The 21,379-nt window shown below is 25.6% G+C and overlaps 1 protein-coding gene across 1 annotated transcript in view; it reads left to right on the forward strand.

Moving 5' to 3' along the window:
- The window catches only part of LOC113372925 (zinc finger protein ush), a gene marked incomplete in the record, with an annotated part of 100,555 nt that overhangs the window by 70,447 nt on the left and 8,729 nt on the right, over positions 1-21,379 (forward strand). Inside the window, 3 exon segments of the mRNA XM_026613259.1 lie at positions 14,598-14,834; positions 17,772-18,077; positions 19,617-20,306. Of these exon segments, the coding sequence (XP_026469044.1) occupies positions 14,598-14,834; positions 17,772-18,077; positions 19,617-20,306 (1,233 nt within the window).

Here is a 21,379-nt window from a genome sequence, read left to right on the forward strand (position 1 = left end):
AAACATATTGGTAAACGACAATTTGGACGTGCGGTTGTTTATTATATTTCATGTAACTTTTGAAATTTTTGTCTAAGGGTTATGAAATATTAGCAAAATTTGTGCAAAATTAAATTGTTCATAATGTTGTTTAATATTATATTGCTCTAAAGCAACTCCGTATCCTTTAAAATCGTAATTGAAAGTACAAAACTCAAATCAATTTTCAAGTTTCATGCATTTGTTTATAATATCTCTTTTAACTTTCACGATTTGCGTCTAAAGTTTATAGAGTATTTAAATTAAATTATTTAAAATATTGTCTAACATTATAATCCAATTTTTTTTTTTACAAAAATCAGTTTTTTCTGGTTCAAAATGATTCATTATTATCGCACGTGTTATAATATAATTCTATATGGGATTTAAATGATTAATTGATTCTAAACAAATATTTAATATCTTTATTATTCAATAAGATTAAAAAGATATCGACCTACATGTTTGTTATTGAATCGATATAGATATCAATTGGAAATTATGAATCGTCGCATTCTTTTTTGATAATAAAAAATATTTTTGATTTCGATAAGATAAATGATATAAATATTTTTATATATATATATATATATATATATATATGTTATTTAATTTTAAATTATTTTTCAAATGCCAATAAATTTCTGATTTTCTTCTAGAGTGAATAAATAAAGTTTCCCTTAACTCTAGATGGTGATATTTTTAAAATCCAAGGACTAAAGCCCAAAATCCCAAATTTATAGCCCAAAATCGACTCCTGAACGTTTTTTAATAAGACTTTATGGTCCTCGAAAAGATATTCTTAAAATCGATTCACACTGCAAATTTATACTGATTATTTGCATTTGGGGATGAAAACTCACTTTTCAGATACTATTCCATCTTTTTTTTTGCTTGCATTATCTTGTATAATTTTATTTTTAAGCCTTTTGAAAAATTTTTATTTTTAAAAATTAATAAACACGTTTTCGGTATACTGTTTGGTCCTAATTTAAAAATCTTGTATAAATATATTTTTATAAAATATTGGGTCATCATAAACTCAAAACTAATTATTAGGATTCAAGCACAATCATTTGGAAAAAAGTTATATTAAAAATTATAAAAAAAATGTACCCGGTTAGTATTATGTATGTTCTCCCAATGCCGAGTTTCTTAGATGGTTTTGTGCATAATTGAATTCAATTGCGATTATAAAGTATACCGAGTTGCTGTACAGCAGTCTTGTGTTAGACAATATTATAAACCATTTAATTTTAAATTGCCAAATATTTTAATAATATTGCACAAACGGTTCAAAAGTTACAAGAGATATAATAAAAAAAATGCACAACTGAATGCCATGATGAAATAATATTGTTTAATTTTTTGAATTCGAACCGAATTGTTCTCGAATATTACACCTATATATATGATATACACATAAATATTATTTCATGTAAAATTACAATAATCTCCTCTCCGTCGAGGTTTTATATAGAGATAAGCCGCCTCGGTTTTCTTATTTCTTATCATTATCTCAAGAAAGTTTAAAGGCTTATCATCGAATAGCCAGTATAAGAAAAATATGAGAGAATTCTTATCGCGAAAAATTATCATACGTTATCGCCACAGTTATTAAGAATATAAAACGGCGAATAAAAAATTGTTGCCGATTTTAATGAACCGAACTTTTTTTTCTTCTCGTTAGCCCGCGAAGATTAGATAAGGATTTCTACATCGATAATAATAATGGATAAGTGGAATTATTTTTAAAATTATGAACAGAGAAAATTTGTTTTTGTAAAATTATGCATTTTATATTAGTTGCATTTGTTTATTGTAACTCTTGTAACTTTTGAACGGTTTGTCTAAAATTAACAAAATATTCAACGAATTTGTGTAACATAATAATGGCCTAAACCAACTCGATGTACTTCAAAATCGCATTTGAACGTGAAACATCGAATTAACTTTCTATAGGTTTCAATAAAAGTGCATTTGCATATACCATGTCTTGTAACTTTTAAATTTTGCGTCTGAAGTTTATAAAATATTTAAAGAATTGTAACTAAATGTAACTTTTAAACCGTTTTTCTAATTTTAATAACTTATTCAACAAATTTATATAAAATTAAATTATTTGTAATATTTTCTAATATCATGAAATCCTACAGCAACTCGGTGTACTTTAAAATCAACATTCGCATTTGTCGAATTAGTGCATCCATTTATAAAATCTCTTGTAACTTTTAAACCGATCATCCAAAATACTTAAATTATTTGGCAAATTTGTACAAAATTAAATAATCTAAAACATTTTCTAACATCATAAGATCCTAACATCAACTCGGTATACTTTAAAATCTCTCTTGAATGAAGAATAATGCCTTTTAATATTGTACGATAACTTGGTGCATGTATTTATAATATTTTCTATAACTTTTGCACCGTTTATGTAATATTAATAATATATTCGGCAAATTTGTACAAAATTAAATAATCTACAATATTGTCATATATCATGAAACCCTACAGCAACTCGGTCTACTTTAAAATTGTAATTGAAAGTACAAAGACTTTTCGTTATTCTAATAATTATTTTCGAATAAAATTCGACTCATAATTCGATTAGTAAAATAAAAACGGAAAATCTAATTTTCTCATATAATTCTTATCTAGACTTTTGCGAATATTCAATATTCGTCAATTTCGAGGAAAATCTGATGACAAAGTGTCATTTTCTTTGACGGATTTCTTTGACAGGGAAATCATATTAAAAAAGTGTCAGTCGATGGGAAAAAGTTGGGAAATTAATTTAAAAATTAGACATATCATTTATATATATATATATATATATATATATATATATATATATATTGATTGTTTCTTTTCCGAACAGTAAATCCAATAATAAAAAACAATTTGTTTTTTGAAGATGTTTAATACGACGTTTCGGAACTAGGTACGTTCCATCATATATATATATATATATATATATATAGATATATATATTTGTATATGTATATATGTATATTAATTTTAATCGCTGAATATTTATAATTTTTATCAGACGAAATAATTTGAAATATAATCTCTATGAATGGTTCATTGTTCTAAAACGACTTCCTTGATAGATAGAAAAATGCATTGGATCATTTTTCTAAATTATCTAACTATATATAATTAGATAAAAAATTATCTACTCTATTGTTCAAAAGATAAAATACAAATTCAATTGAATTTTTATAAAGGAATTCGTATTGGGAATTGATAAATTCTCAATTTCCTTAAACGATTAGGAATATTTATATATGAATATAAATTAATTTTATTATTCATATTTTGTGAATTTTTTCATGACTTATTATCATGTAATTTTTTAAAATAAAAAATGATGTTCTAAAGTCCTTTTATCATTGTCGGAGAGTTTAAAAAAGTTTTAAAATGAGATAAAAACTTTTGTTGACGTTAATATTCTTAAAAACAAATCTGTCGTTTGTCAGGAAACAAAAACAATTTTTTTATAGATATAGGATTATATATATATATATATATATATATATATATATATATAAAATAATACACAGTTATCTCCAAAAAATAATGACAGGGTTATAGAAAAAATTGATGTACATAGATAATTTATTATTACTACAAATTTTTATTTTTTAGGAAAAAATTCTGGATTTATTTATATAAGTAAAACTTGCAATTTTGAACCCAAATATCATCTAAGATAATAATCGCAGAACAACCAAATAAATTTTAATAAATAGCTGATTTATTACTATAAATCCTGGAATTTTTTGCAGTTGCATAATATTTATTAAATAATTATTAAAATAATTATAAAAATTTAAATACTTAAAAAGGGTGCGTTCGATAAGTTTTTGACTATCAATATAATAATTAGGCGTTTAGATTTTAATATGTTTATATTTTCTAAAATAATATTAGCAGAGTTTTCAAATAAATTTTAATAAATATCTAAAGTATTCTAGTATTTTATAAAAATAGTTTTTAAATCTGAATTTTTATTATTAATTTGTAAAAATTCAAATTTTTAGATTTAGATAAATGCCCTCCGGAATGTCTGTGGTGTTTCTAGCCTTAAACTAAATAATTAATATTTTCAAAGATATTTCTTAAAATAATAATTATAGAGGTTTGAGATAAATTTTAATGAATATATACTACATTATAGTATTCTATAAAAATACTTGAAAATCCTATATTATAATTCTTTATTTATAAAAATTTTATTTGTGAAAAACGTCCTTCGAAAGTTTTTGGCGATTATTACTAGAAGTGAAGATTCAATATTTTATTATATAACTTCTAAAATAATAATATACTAGAGCATTAGGATAAATTTTAATAAGTTTTTTTAACATTGGGGTTTTTTAAAAAAATAATTCCAAATCCCATATTATTATTGTTTATTTATGAAAATTCAAATAGTAAAAAAATGTTCTCCGAAAGTCATTGGCGTTTCAAGACTATCAGTAAATAATTTGATATTTTAATAGATATTTTCTAAAATAATAATATTAGAGATCTAGAATAAATTTTGATGAATATTTATAACATTCTACTATTTTTTAAAAATATTACTAAATCTTAGATTCTTATGTTTTGTTAATAAAAATAATACTTTGCAAAAATGCTACTCGGTCAGATCATAAAGACAAAATTACAATATCTAAAGCATTCTAGTATTTTAGGAAAATAATTTTGGAACCTAGATTTCTGTTGTTTATTTATAAAAATTCAAACTTTAAACAAATGTTTCTATAAATTTCTGACATCTAAATATCGGTTTGACTTTTAGATCTTTATAAAAATATATGTATATATATATATATTTATATGATATTGTATATAGGGGTTGTCATATACTCATATATGACTTCAAACCCTTATCAGTCTTTCACACGTATTCACAATCCGGAGTTAAAATCAAACAAGCGCCCCATTGTACATAATAAGGGCAATCCACCCCCCTTTCAGATTTCCAATACACGATAATATATTATTATTTTGCGAAAAGATATGATAACTCTTACGCACATCATCTTGTATCATATATCATATTTTTTAATAAAATAATATAAAAAATGAAATCGATAGGTGGAAATGATTTTCTTGGAGAGTTTTGAATTTTTGTAATTATTTGTAATAATTAGAGTATAAAATTATTTTTATAAATACTAAAATACTCTAAATATGAATAAAAATTTATTTTAAAGTTTTATTATTATTATTTTAGAAGATATATGGTAAAACTTAAATTACTGATCAACATTTTTAAGATAAAACCACCAAAGACCACCAATTTTCGGTTTTATAAGTGAACAATAGTAATCTAGGACTTAAAATTATTTTTATAAAATACTAGAATATTTCAAATATTCATCTAAAATTTTTCCAGAGTTCTATTATTATTATATTATTATTTTAGTAGATATTTGTTACATTTTGCTACGTTTGGGTTAGTATAGTCAGATTTGTGGGGCCTTTCGTTTAAAGTTTGAATTTTTATAAATTTATAATAAAAATCTAGGATTTACAAATATTTTTGTAAAATACTAGAATGCTTATAATATCTATCAAAATTTAATCCAGAGTTCTAGTATTATTATTTTAGAAGATATTTTAAGATCAAAGCACATAATTGTTATATTGTTGGTAAAAAAATTCAGTCAGTTCAACGCTTTGGCAATATTTGAATTTTTATTACTATTTAATAAATATTATATGATTTCAATTATATTTACAATTTATAATAATACTTTAGCTAATTCATAAAATGGGTTTCGTAACTCTGGGACTATTATTTTAGAAGAAATCCGCATTTAAGATCCGATTTTAAGAGAATTTTTAACAAATTTTTTAAAAATGAAAAAATAAAAAAATGTACCGTGTAAATTATATATATATATATATATATATATATATATATATATATATATCCAGAATCATTTGTATTTTTACTTGTGTCATTTTATATTATATATAAGGGTACTATTAGGGGTTGTTGTGTGACATTAGCAAAAGATGATAATTTTTTGATAAAGTACCAAAAGTACTTTCAATTTCAATTATTTTAAATATATTTCAATTTAAATCTATATATACATACGTATATTAAATGCATTTTGCAATTTATCATTCCTTTTGCAAATATATTTTTTTGTATTTTTTGATAACCCGAGGAAATGAGATGATCACAATATACATATATATATATATATATATATATATATATATATATATATATAATATGATTCATGTTATGATTAATATATTTTAAATGACTCGCCACAAAATGTATTTCGATAAATCATTTTTCGCCTTATAATATTTTTATTATTTAATTCTGTTTATTTTAGTCGTATAAAAATATTGTTTTAATGTGAAATATATATATTTTGATGTCACCATAAAAATTTATCAAGGAGCGTCCACTCTTCCAATATTTTTATAATATTGTAGCTATAATGCTATTTTTATAGTTTTTGGGCTGTAAAAATGAACTAATCTTTAGAGAAACAGCTATGGGAAATATTTACAATATTTATATTACTTTGATTGAAATAAAATTGTAGTAAACAGATTTACTTCACAAGTTTTCTCATAAATAAATAAGAAAAATCGGTAGCAATTATTTAAATGAATTAAATTTATTAATAATTAAAATAATAATAATACAGCTTTTGAATAAATTTTAATAAATATTCAATGCATTCTAGTATTTTATAAACATTATTTCAAATCCTACATTATAATAGTTTATTTATAAAAATTAAAACTTTAATAAAATGTCCTCTGATAGTCTTTAGGCTTTAGGAGGATCTAATGGTGAAGAGTTTATATTTCAATATTCAATATCTTCTAAAATAATACTAATAGAGCTTTGAAATAAATTTTAATAACTTTTTAATGCATTTTAGTATTTTATAAAAATAATTTCAAAACCTATATTTTTTCCATTTATTTATAAAAAATTAAAACATTGCCAAAAATGTTATTTGGACTTAAGTGATATTCATAGTCGATCGTTTTTATTTTAATATGATAAATATTTTTCAACATTTTTTGGATATAATAATAATAGAGCTCTGGAATAAAAAGTTTCTTTCTACATATGTATATATGTATATATATATGTATAAATGTACATGTATATATAAACCCTCGATTCGGCGCCTTCAACCCTTATTTGAATCGGGGTTTAAGTGAAATAAAACCGAGAGAATATGATTTCCCTTATCTCACTTATACCACCTTTTCCCTTCAAACATATATGTATATATATAATATATATATATATATATATATATATATATATATATAAATCTGTTGTCATCCAAGGTATAATTTTCTAGTTTTTAAACTAAAACTTTGTTGCATCATGAGATTAAGAAACTTTGTTTGCACACATTAAATCTATATAAAATTCTTTAAAAATTTGCATATTTAAAATTTCTTTAAATCACTTCAAAAATCTACTTGTTAATGAAATTTCCACAAATTGTTACTGTATGTACAATCCTCAAGAAATGGAGAGGCAGAGTTACACTTTTGTAGGTTTTTTACTATAACTTTGCTAAATCATTACATTAAGAAATTTAAATTGCACACATAAAATCTACGAAAGATTCTGTAAAAATCTGCATTTTTAGAATTCATTAGAAATATCTCACAAACCCAAAAAACTCACTTTTGTGCAATATATCTACTTATACTACTGTACTTGTAAATGCTTTTGTGGCGTTCAAATGTATGGGTACATTTTTTTTAGATTTTTAGCTACAACTTTGCTAAATGTAAGAAATTTAGTTCACACATCAAATCTATATAAAATTCTGCAAAAATCTGCATATTTAGAATTCTTTAGAAATATCTCACAAACCCTAAAAACTCACTTTTGTATAGTATGCCTACTAATAGTATTTGTAATTGCTTTTATGGGGTTTAAATGCAAGGGTTGGATTTTCTAATTTTTCTACTACAACTTTGCTAAATGTAGAGATTAAGAAATTTAGTTTACACATATCAAATCTGCATAAAATTCTGCAAAAATCTGCATATTTAGAATTCTTTAGAAATATCTCACAAACCCTAAAAACTCACTTTTGTATAATATGCCTACTAATAGTATTTGTAATTGCTTTTATGGGGTTTAAATGCAAGGGTAGAATTTTCTAATTTTTCTACTACAACTTTGCTAAATGTAGAGATTAAGAAATTTTGTTTACACACACCAAATCTATATAAAATTCTGCAAAAACCTGCATATTTAGAATTCTTTAGAAATATCTCACAAACCCTAAAAACTCACTTTTGTATAATATGCCTACTAATAGTATTTGTAATTGCTTTCATGGGGTTTAAATGCAAGGGTAGAATTTTCTAATTTTTCTACTACAACTTTGCTAAATGTAGAGATTAAGAAATTTAGTTTACACATATCAAATCTATATAAAATTCTGTAAAAATCTGCATTTTTAGAATTCTTTAGAAACATCTCACAAACCCTAAAAATTCATTTTTGTGAAATATGTCTACATGTACCACTGTACATGCAATTGCTTTTATGGCGTTGAAATTCTGGGGTATATTTTTCTAGTTTTTTAGCTACAACTTTAATAAATATAAAGATTAAGAAATTCTGTTCGGATACTTAAATCTACATAAAATTTTGCAAAAATCTGTATACTCAATTTTTTTCTACAAGTACCCCACAACTTTTGAAGTCCACTTGGAACCTCCATCCAATCTTCACCTTGACACCAGACATTCCTGGTTCCTGGTGATCAATTCACCACATTCGGATAACTGAAACATCCTTTATTAAATCCAGTGTCTATCTTACCATAACACATACCACATACCAAGTCGTGAGAGAGCATTGGCGTCCATAAATTTCATTTTCCTTATTTCCGGCTTTTCTGCTGCATTGTCTCCTCCACAAACTGGGATATTACTAACACTCACACCAACATTTGCTGGGATAATATTCTATATTCATTTCTACATGTTTCGGTTACTGAAATCGTAGTCATCATCCGACGTGGTATCTGCAAAACAAATATTCAGAAAATCAAAACTTAGTCGACTGCAAACTCATTCGAACACAATGGTTGAGTTGATACTCGCTTTTTGTTATTTTCATTGGGAAAACAAAAAGCTGGGAAATCGACGAAAATCACATCAAATCGATGTAATAGACTCAGGTTAAAGTCATCAGTTTTTAAATGAATTAAATAAATAAATAATTCAGTAAATTATATTAGAAAAACGACCAAATTGGCGTCGCAGATACAACTTGGATAATTGGTGAGGAAAATAAATATATAACTAGCTGTAAGTGGAATTTTGTCTTAAGGCAATTAAGGCATCGTGCCTTGAAGCAAATTGCTGGAACTTCCCGTACCAAAAATTATTATTTTTTTAAAAACGATTAACATTTTTGAAAAAAATTTACTTTGAAAAAATAAGATTTTTGACAAACAATTAGACAAAAAATTACTTTTTTTTGATTTTTTTTTTTTTTAATTTTTTTTTTTTAAAAAAATGTTTTCTTTATTTTGACATATTTTGAAAGATCTAAACTTTTTAACTTCCCGTAGGGTAAGTTATAGTAATCGCAAAAAAATCGAAAATGAAAATTTTTATATATCTTTACGTTTCAGAGGTTTCTGAACATTTTGGCATACCTTAGAAAAAATGGATGTATGTGTGTGTGTGTGTGTGTGTGTGTGTGTATGTGTGTGTGTATGTGTGTGTGTATGTATGTATGTGTGTGTATGTATGTGCGGATACAAATTTTCGTCGACGATTTCGGGAACACGGACCAACCGATTTGAATAATTCAAAAAACATTCGATCCGTATTGATAAGGAGACGTGCTGATTAGTTTTTGGCAAAGGCAGGTCAAGCCGTTCCGAAGATACGGGGCAAAAAGTTCCGAAAACGGTAACTCAGTTTTTAAGAGAACGGAGCGTCCGATTTGAATAATTCAAAAAACATTTTATTTGTATTGACAAGATGAAGAATCGATACAACTTTCATAAAGGTAGGTCCAGCGATTTCGGAGATATAGAGAAAAAAGTAAAAAAATGAGCCATTTGGCGGTCAAAAATGATCATTAGACATATGCACATCAAATTATCAGATATTTTATAGAGATTTTAACAATAAGTATACATTTTGTTAACATTCCTATGGGTTCCGTACCAATGCTTATGCGTTAGACAGCGACGCGGCGCTTACGCGCTTTATATTTTGTCCCTATGTAGTTAAAGCAGTACGATTGCTTTGAAAAAAAAGTTCAGATCTTCCACAATATGTCAAAATAAAGAAAAAAAATTTTTTTTTCAAAAAAAAAATTTTTTTTTTTTGAAAAAAATTTTTTTTTAAAAATTTTTTTTTTCAAAAAAAAACTAATTTTTTGTCCAATTTATAGTTTCTCAAAAATCTTATTTTTTCAAAGTAATTTTTTTTCAAAAATGTTAATCGTTTTTAAAAAAAATAAAAATTTTTGGTACGGGAAGTTCCAGCAATTTGCCTTAAGGCACGATGCCCTAATTGCCTTAAGACAGAATTCCACTTACAGCTAGTTTTCAAAGCAATCGTACTGCTTTAACTGCATAAAGACGAAATATCAAACCGCGTCGACGTCTAACGCGTAAACATTGGTACGGAACCCATAGGAATGTAAACCAAAATTATACTTATTGTTAAAATTTCTGAAGTATCTGATAATTTGATGTGCATATGTCTAATGATCATTTTTGACCGCCAAATGGCATTTTTTTTTTACTTTTTTCATTAGATCTTCGAAGCCGCTAGACCTGCCTTTATGAAAATTTTATCGGTTCTTCACCTTGTCAATACAAGTGAAATGTTTTTTGAATTATTAAAATAGGACGCTCCGTTCTCTTAAAAACTGAGTTACCGTTTTCGGCACTTTTTGCCCCGTATCTTCGGAACGGCTAGACCTGCCTTCGCCAAAAACTAATCAGCACGTCTCCTTATCAATACGAATCGAATGTTTTTTGAATTATTCAAATCGGTTGATCGGTGTTCCCGAAATCGTCGACGAAAATTTGTATCCGCACATACATACACACACGCACACACACACACACACACACACACACACACACACATCCATTTTTTCTAAGGTATGCCAAAATATTCAGAAACCTTTGAAACGTCGAGAAATGCAAAAATTTTCGATTTTTTTGCGATTACTATAACTTGCCCTACGGGAATTTAACAATAAATTAATAACAAATAATTTTTGGTATAAATGAGTGAACTGTTGCATTATTTTTTTAATTAATGTTAATAAAAGTAAATAATATGTCATGATCAATTTCTTGTCAGCTAAAGTATAAGGTTGTCAAATATCTCCCTTTCGCCTTTTTGTATTATAAACCAAGAGCAAAAAAGCGGAAGGGAGATATTTGACAACCTAACATTACACTAAATAGTTTACACCAAAAAATTTAGACTAAAATTTGGATCTTCTGGAAATTTTAAATCGTTGTGGATTCTTCTCTGATTATTTCATAAGTAACATAAAAATTTGCATTATTCATATTTCTAGAATTTTTAAAATTTAATTAAAACATACAGAAAATAGTAACTATCCATTTGTTTAAGGTGTTGATTATTTTTATGAGGTTTATATACCTCTATTGATTATAATAATACGTAATGTGTTTAAGAATCGATGGAGTGCATCAAAGAAGTAATGCAAATATATCGACCATATAAAATAAAAACATGTATCTATATATATTTATATATATATATATATATATATATATATATATATTTGTTATGATATATAAGTTATGAATTTCGTGGAAGATACTTCTGGAACCACGCCTTCAAACATGAAAACCTAATTAAAGATTAATATCTGACCATATGCACTTCATATGCTTTCCGATATTATATATATATATATATATATATATATATATATATATCAAGATCCAATCCGCATAAAATACAAAAATATACATATTAAAACATATTCATTCTCTACAATTCGACACCAAAACATTTCTAGGCAGCATTTGTAAAGTACTACAAAGTTCTTTAAACTTTGTTTTTTACTTAATTATATTTTAGAGTTTTTAGAATAGTGAATAAACATATCTATATACTAATTTTAGTAAATAAATTAATATTTCTATTATAAATAAATCATTTACCATCAAAGATCTATTTTTACGGTTTGCAATCCACCTGTCTTTTCTATAGTAAAATATTTTTAAAAAAATAGGAAATTTTAAATTCACCACGAATACTAATATGAGAATAGTTATTTAACACATCTGTATACTAATTTTAGTGAATAAGTTAATAATTTCTTATTTATGCGAGTTACAAATATATAGATAAAATAAATATGGATATTTTTTTGAAAAATTGGAACAGTTTCAAAAATTATTAACTCACAGGTTTTTAAATTTGTATAAAATTTTAAAAAAATTTATAAAGTGAAGGTACATGTGAATAAAATTATTTAATCTCGAAGTTTAACGAAATTATACTGAAAACTCTAAAAAATTGTACCATTGCCACTCCATTATTTAAAAGTAACGATTTTAATTAATTTTACGTGTTAAAGAGGAATTTTAATTTTTGTGGGTCGATTTAGGACAATTTTAAAAATGTAAATTTTTATAGAATTTCATATAGATTGAGTGTATGCAAATTCTTTTTTTTATTTCTTGCGATATAACGTTTAGGTCAAAAAACTAAAAAAATGTACCCTTATCTTTCATTACTTTAAAGTTATGATTTCTTTTCTAGAGAGTATTGAGTATGCAGATTTTTGGATAATTTTCTATAGATTTAATGGAAATTCAAGTCAACAAAATGTTTATATCTAACATTATAACAAAGTCGTAGTTGAAATATTAAACAAGTGTACCCTTATTTCTACCTCATAATTTGAAAATTGTACACAAAATTATGATTGTTGGATTCTTTAGTTTACAATATCTAAAACATAGTTAATTTCATATCTTTACAAATTATTTTACAATTTAATTAATAACTCATTCTTTAATTATTATTGTAACAAATTGATAAAAAAATATTTTTATAAACTTGAAGCAGATTTCCAGCAAATCCGTCGGTGTCACGATCAGATATTGTACATTATATTTTATAATATATATATATATATGTGTATATATATATATATATATATATATATATATATATATGTACAAAAATGTACAAGTATGTATTTATGTTAAGATTATCTCTTTCTACGTCACTGCATAATCTTAACATGATACACATGAGTTAACTGTGCTTTTTTATTTTAAATATACCTATATATATATATATATATATATATATATATATATATATATATATATATTAGGGTGGTCCTTAAAATGGTCATTTTCGAATGTCCTTGCTCCCAGGGGCTCAACTGGTTCCAAATAGATAAAAAACAATTTTCTGAAAGTTTTAGCTCTTAATATTAACGTTTAGATAGAGCGCAATTCAATCAAAGTTTGTATGGAAAGAGCATGGAAAACATTTTGAAAATTAAAAAAAAATGTTTTAGGTATAAGTTAGCGACAAATAAATGAGTTTTATTCATTCATTTGTTTGCTAAATTACATCTAAAAAACATTTTTTAAATTTTTGAAAATTTTTGAAAATTTTTCCATGCTATTTCCATACAAAACTTTGATTGAATTGCGCTCTATCTAAACGTTAATATTAAGAGCTAAAACTTTCAGAGAATTGTTTTTTATCTATTTGGAACCATTTGAGCCCCTGGGAGCAAGGAAATTCGAAAATGACCATTTTAAGGACCACCCTAATATATATATATATATATATATATATATATAACACATGTCTAACATATGGTATATACATTAATTTATAATTATTATTTAAAAAAAAAACAAATAAGAATTTTTAATTAAAAACTTAATTTACACATTTTTTATATTGTATGAAAAGTACTGGACATTTTTTCTGTTTTCAATATGTAACTTTATTATACTTATAATAAAGTTACTCTATACTGTAAAATTATATTAAATTTTCTATAAATGTGTAAAATTTAATTTTATTTTAACATAATTTCCACAAAATTTACAGTATAGAGGTTTAGACATTTTTAAGTATCAGTGAATTAAATAAACAATTTTACTTGAACAAAAAACTTAAGTTCAGAAGAATAAAATCATAAATAATATTAGCTATTCATATAATTAAACTAAACTCCAAATAAGTCTAAATAATTATAAATGAAAAATTAAATAAACAATTTTGCTAATACAAAAAACTTTTAATTTAGTTCAAAATAATAAAATAATTAGTAATATTATGTACTCAGAAAATTCAAACTAAAACTAAATATCCACAAATTTTCTTCAATTAATAAAAAATATAAATTATGAAAATAGACAATAGTTTAAAAAATACTGATTTCTCCACACAATTTTAAAATGAATTTAAAAACAATATTTTGTATATTTTTATATAAATGTTATTTTTTATTATTATATTTACTAATATATTTTTTCCTTTCTCAGGAGAAGAAGACGAAGATGAGGAAAATCTCACAGGCATGTCGCCTTCTATAAAATGTGAAGACCATCAAAAACCTGATGATGACCATCATCATAAAAACGAAAACGGTGACTCGAATAGTAAAGAAAATTTGCAAAAATCTCCAATTTCCAATTCAGGAGACGATTGCAAAAATGAAAAACAATCTGAAGAAATTATGGAGGAGGACGATGCGAAATCTCAACACTCTAACGAAGAAGGTAAGGGTAATAGAAATATGTATATATATATATATATATATATATATACATATATATATATATATATATATACTAGCTGGCCCGGCAAACGTTGTTTTGCTAAGTAAGGTATATTCTAAACAATTTCTAGAGAATCAAAAATATTAATTCTTCAAAGTGTATTCTATGATGTGTTGTTTGAATACTATATACAATAAAGTATTATAAAAACAATAAACCCCATTCGATTGTCTATATTTTGTCAATACAATCTAACAGGATGTTTTATACACTTCCTATAGAAAACATAGTATAATCCATCCAAGTTTTTTTGGCCTTTCGACTTATTGATTACATTTCAAGTTTTTCACATTCTTTTTGGATTCTGGATTTTGTGTATCATTGTAAATAATACTACCGACCTTATACAAAATTTTCAAATTTTTGTGAGAAATAGAAAATGAATTAAGTATTTCTTCTTTGACCTGCTTTTTGAAAAGTTTCAAATAACATTCGATGAATTAAAGTAAATTTAATAAAAAGTATATATGTAGAGCAGGGCGAGGCACAAAGGTCCAATTTGACTTTGAGCAAATATAAACTATATTGTGAAAACCATAACAATTATATCACAACAAATAACACATATCAAACGAACGATTATCTGACTACGTTCAGTAAACTGCCTTCTACTTCATTATTGTAGAAATGTGCTTTTTTGACGTCTTTCAGAAATTTGTTATCTAGACCTTTTTACCCTATTGGAACGGCCTGGTTGCAAACAGGTTTAATGTTTTATTTTAATTTTAAAGGTATTTTACAAAAATAATTACATTTTTAACTAATGCTAAAAAACTACCAACGGAAGAAAATACTTTTATTATGGATTTTCGAAGATCACCGTTTATCTCTCGATAGCAGGGACATGAGAATCAAGGTTATAGCTTGTTATACATCTTTTTCCCTCTACTTTCAATTATTGTTGTTAAACAATGCTTAACTTTACTGATTTTTGACACATCGGTGGTGGAGCTTTTTAACTCCGGACCTTTATATATTTCTATTTATTCTTCGATAAATTCTGGGAAATTATAACTGGGAAAATGTTATTCGACAAAATGTCCATTTGATACGAAATTTAGGTTCTGAATTTCAATAACATAAATAAAAAATAATATAACCTAGAAAATGTTTTATAATTACCAATAAATATATAATTATACAAGTGAGATCTTTTAGAGCACCGTGTTTGAGAAAAATATGCCAAAAAGTGCATTTTCATATTAACATTTCAAAAAAGTTAATATTGTTGAGTTTGTAGTAACACTTGCGGCCCTATTACATGATTTTACTTAATTGCAAATTTATAGCTGTTTTTGTAAGAAATATGCGTGATTTTATATTTTTATAATTTAGTACACATATTAAAAAATAACATAGTAAAATTTTGTAACTCTAGTATAACGTTTTATATTTTTAAATATTTTTCAAAAAACTCATAAAACCGCGTACTTGCAACTATTGGAAACTAGATATGCAAGAGTGCATTTGTTTACAAAATTGCACATTTATAGCTTTTTTTTGTTAGAAACGTATGTGATTTTATATTATTATAATTGAGTACATATATTAGGTAATAACATACTAAAATGTTATAGCTCTAGTATAATATTGTATATTTTTAAAACATTTTTCAAAAGTATTTCCCATATCATGTCCAACCGTCGTTTCGCTACTAATAAAAATAGAGTATGCAAGTGTGCATTGAAATTTTTTAGTTTCTTATGTTAGAAGTTATGATTTTAAATTTGTATAATTTAGTACACATATTAAGAAATAACATACTTAAATTTTATAACACTTTATATTTTTAAAATATATTTTAAGCCGTCAATTTGTTTACGTCAAAACGTTTACTAACGTTTTCGTGTACAAATAAAACTAAAAACAAAACTACTTACTACAATTTGATCATAATTAAATAATATTCACGTAAGACATCCTATCAAACGTAATTGAACATCATCTGTTAAAAACGTTCGACATTTGGCGTGTTAGTCACCGTCCATTGTTTTATTTAAATTACACTTCTACAAAAATTTTCAAATTAAAAATGTAAAGTTTCTACGCGATTTTGAAATAATATCTCACAATCTTTCCGACAATCTCTGGATTGACACGAATTTTTCAAGTTTTTTCGAGTTTTACCGAATCATTTGATCGAGGGCTACATTTTTCTATATAAGATATATATATATATATATATATATATATATATATATATATTAACAAAGTCTAATAATCGGGCATAACATCAATAAAAAACATGAATTTCTTTCAAAAATTTATTTTAAATCCATACGTTTCGGCTATAATCCTAGCCTTCATTCAGTGGAAACTAAAATTAAAATTAAAAACTAAAACAATTGAATTGGAGTGAAAGTTTTTGTGAAAATATTGTGTAATTTCAAGTTAATGTTTATAATACATAGTGTAGTGCATTACCATATCCTAATACCATGGATTATTAAAGTTTTCCAAATTAACACTAAGATCAACTAATTGTAAGTACTAATTACTATTTTATTTTTTCTTTTCACTCCAATTCAATTGTTTTAGTTTTTAATTTTAATTTTAGTTCCCACTGAATGAAGGCTAGGATTATAGCCGAAACGTATGGATTTAAAATAAATTTTTGAAAGAAATTCATGTTTTTTATTGATGTTATGCTCGATTATTAGACTTTGTTAATACATATGTCAACATCAAATTCAGAATCATACAAAATATATATATATATATATATATATATATATATATATATACATATATATATATATATATATATATGTATATATATATATATATATATATATATATACATATATATATATACATATATATATATATATATATATATATATATATATATATATATATATTGTATTTATTTTCTAGTTTCCAAGAAGCCAGTATCGCCATCTGTTCCCCACAAACAAGGTTTGCGTCTCAACCCAGCTTTAGCGTCCTTCGCAGCCTTCCAGCAGATGGCTGCTGCTGCAAATACGCTTCTGGCGGGTGATTTGAATTTAGCTGCAGCCAAAGAAAATATTCCAGCTGCTCCAAGTGGACCTCCATATATTTGTCCACCTTGTGGAATCAGGTTTTCCAGTTTAAGTACTTTGGAAGCCCATTGCACCTACTATTGCTCCCATAGGGTCAATAATAAGGACCAGGATGATGATAGTTGTCAAGCTGTTGATGGTAAGTGTAAACTAGTGGTGTATGGCATCGTGCCTTAAGGCAAATTGCTATAACTTCCCGTATGGTAATGAAATATTCGAGACGTTTTCAAATATATTATTACAAATACTGTAATAGTTTCATTATTTTTACTATCCCGTTATATCTGAGCAAATCAAATGTAAATCATAAATCAATTATTACATTAACAATCGTCACTTCATTTCGAATTCAATTTAAAAAAAAAAGTTGCCAAATTTACACAAAATTGAAAAGGTGCTCCCGTATAGTCACAGTCTAAACGCATTTGCAAATATTAGGTTGTCAAATATCTCCCTTCCGCCTTTTTGTATTATAAACGAAGAGCAAAAATGCGGAAGGGAGATATTTGACAATCTAATAGTAAAATTAATAATGCGCTTAATATAAAATTACATATAATACAGAATGTAACAATATTATTCATTTACACAATAAGATATATAATTGAAAATAAAATAAAAAGGTTAACTTGTGCAGATGGAGATTATTTGATTAGGTGAAGTGTTGTGAATATCTATTTAATTATTAATTAAGTTAAAGTTAGAGGACATAAGTAAAATAGGCGAATTTAAGAGAAAATTAGACTTAGGAGTAGGATACTCTTTTCTAGTTAATTTAACAGAAACTAGATAAAATTTACTACATATTCCTATAATCTATCACAAACACTCTTATACGAAAAACTCAAATGAATTCGGTTTGAACTCGCTACAATATGTCCAAGTTTGCAATTGGCAATATACGTAATATAAACATAGGGTTGTACTCAATTTAATTAAAAAATATTTGTAATAGTATTATAAGTCATATTTCATTGATTGACTTTATATTGTTCATTATTTTTCTAATAAATACAGTTTGGGGCTAGTTTTTGCCTAAAAGTGCACGCAACCTGGATCGACCCTTTGTTTTAGGTTAACGTGCACGCGCCAAATCTTGGGAAAACTTTGACCACTGTTTTTACTCTTAGCTATGAAAAATTTCAGAAATTAAATTATCTAAATATCAGTTTATGATGTATTATTAATTATGTAATTTAAAAAATATGCAAAAATTGAATATTTAACATTTTAGAAGGATATTTATTAAGACGTATATACATATTTATCTTATGTTAGTTTTTTTGTTATTTCAAAATTATTAATAACATTTATTTAATAAATTTTATACATAATAATATGTTTGTTGCAATAATTAGGCATTTGCAAATAATTCTGTGCGACATTTTCACTTATACTGTATACTTTTTCAATTTTGTGTAAATTAGGCAACCATTTTTTTTTTGAAATTGAATTCGGAATGAAATGACGGTTGTTAATGTTCTGGAGATAAATTGATTTATCTCCGATTTGCAATAATATATTTGAAAACGTTTAAAATTTCTTGAATATTTCATTACGGTACGGAAAGTTCCAGCAATTTGCCTTAAGGCATGATGCCATACACCACTAGTTTCCTCTCCGTTCACTGCACTACTAGTGGTGTGTAGGATTTGATTTAATATAATTTTGTTTTTAGATGCTTCAGAGCCAAATCGTGCTTCAGGAAGTCCTCCTTCGGCAAAACAACCACGTCTATCAAAATTGTACGCCTGTTCTCAATGTTCTTACTCTGCTGATAAAAAAGTGTCATTAAATCGTCATATGAGGATGCACGGGGCTGCAGTAACACCCCCTTCAGCAACATCAACCCTAAACACACCAGAAAACATTGCAGAAGCCCCCAAAATCGGAGTGTCTTTAGCAGATTTCCAAAAACTCAGCGGAACAACCCTGCAAGACCTACAAAAACTGGGCGTAGGATTACTAGACACCGCCAATTTGGCATCTAGAGTATCTTTAGTAGATTTTAACAAATTAGGAGCCCTTGACACAATCGATACAGGGTCTTTAGACGTATCCAAGATTCCCGATCCGGATCTGGCCGATAGATATTGCTCCGATTGCGATATCAAATTCAGTTCTAACAAAACCTATAGGGCTCACAAGACTCATTACTGCCAAACCAGGAGAGAAGCGGCTGCCAAGACGGATGTTAATCAGACTAAGTTTTTGGCTTTGCCTACAAATCCTATGATTATTGTTCCTTATGCCTTGCTTAAAGGAGCTAGTGTCCTTCAAGGGGGCACTCCGGCGGGTGCTCCTTGTTTTGTGCTGCCTAATGGAATGATGAAACCTGTTGACGCCCAGAGTATGGACTGTGATGGAGGCAAGTAGAAAAAAATAATAGTCACTTTATGCCTTTACGTTTATATTGTTTAATTTTGTTCCAACATGTATTAATTTTTATACATCATTGAAAAGCTAATAAAATTATCTATAAATCTGTATATAACAATTTGTCACTTTTGGAACAAATTAATTGAAAAAAAAATCAAAACTCTAAAAGTGAACATTCAAGTGCTTGCAGTTATTGTACTTGGTTACATTTCTAAACGTTTATAATATTCAAATTTGTTCCGGCACATATACGAGTATATATTATTATACCTCGTTAGAAAGCTAATAAAATTATGTATAAATCTTTGTAAAACAATTTGTTACTTTTAGAACAAAATTAAACCTAAAAAATTGTTCAAACTTTGAAAGTGAACAGTCAAGTGCTTGTAGTTATTGTACTTGGTTGAAAATTACGTTTATATTTTTGAAATGTGTTCCAACACGTATATATTATTATACATCGTTTAAAAGCTAATAAAATTGTCTAAAAATCTGTGTATAAATATTTGTAGCTTTTGGAACAAAATTAATTAGAAAAAAATTCAAACTTTAAAAGTGAATATACAGTTGCTTGTAGTTGATTTTGTATGTGGTTACATTTTTCCAAGTTACTTTTATATTGTTAAAATTTGTTCCAGCACATATATTATATTATACAACGTTAAAAAGCTAATAAAAATATCTACAAATCTGTATATTACAATTTACAACTGTTGGAACAAAATTAAATTGAAAAAAATGCATTAATTAAAATATAAATAATAATAAATTAAATTAATTAAAAGTGCATTTGTTTGTTACGTATATGAATGGTCCATGCATCCATTTATTATATCTCTTGTAACTTTCAAACGGTTTGTCCAAAATTAATAAAATATTAAGTAAATTAGTTTAAACTTAGATTATCTACAGTATAGTCTAACAACAAAACAATTGAAACTAGAATATTTTTCTAAAGTCGTTGAAGGCAATTATTTATTATATCTCTTGTAACTCTTGTAACTTTTGAACGGTTTGTCCAAAATTAATAAAACATTAAGTAAATTTATTCACAATTTAATT

The sequence above is a fragment of the Ctenocephalides felis genome, unplaced genomic scaffold (genome assembly GCF_003426905.1).
Source record: "Ctenocephalides felis isolate EL2017-DRISC unplaced genomic scaffold, ASM342690v1 CF-g0.4_SCAFFOLD_01604, whole genome shotgun sequence".
Classification (NCBI taxonomy): domain Eukaryota; kingdom Metazoa; phylum Arthropoda; class Insecta; order Siphonaptera; family Pulicidae; genus Ctenocephalides; species Ctenocephalides felis.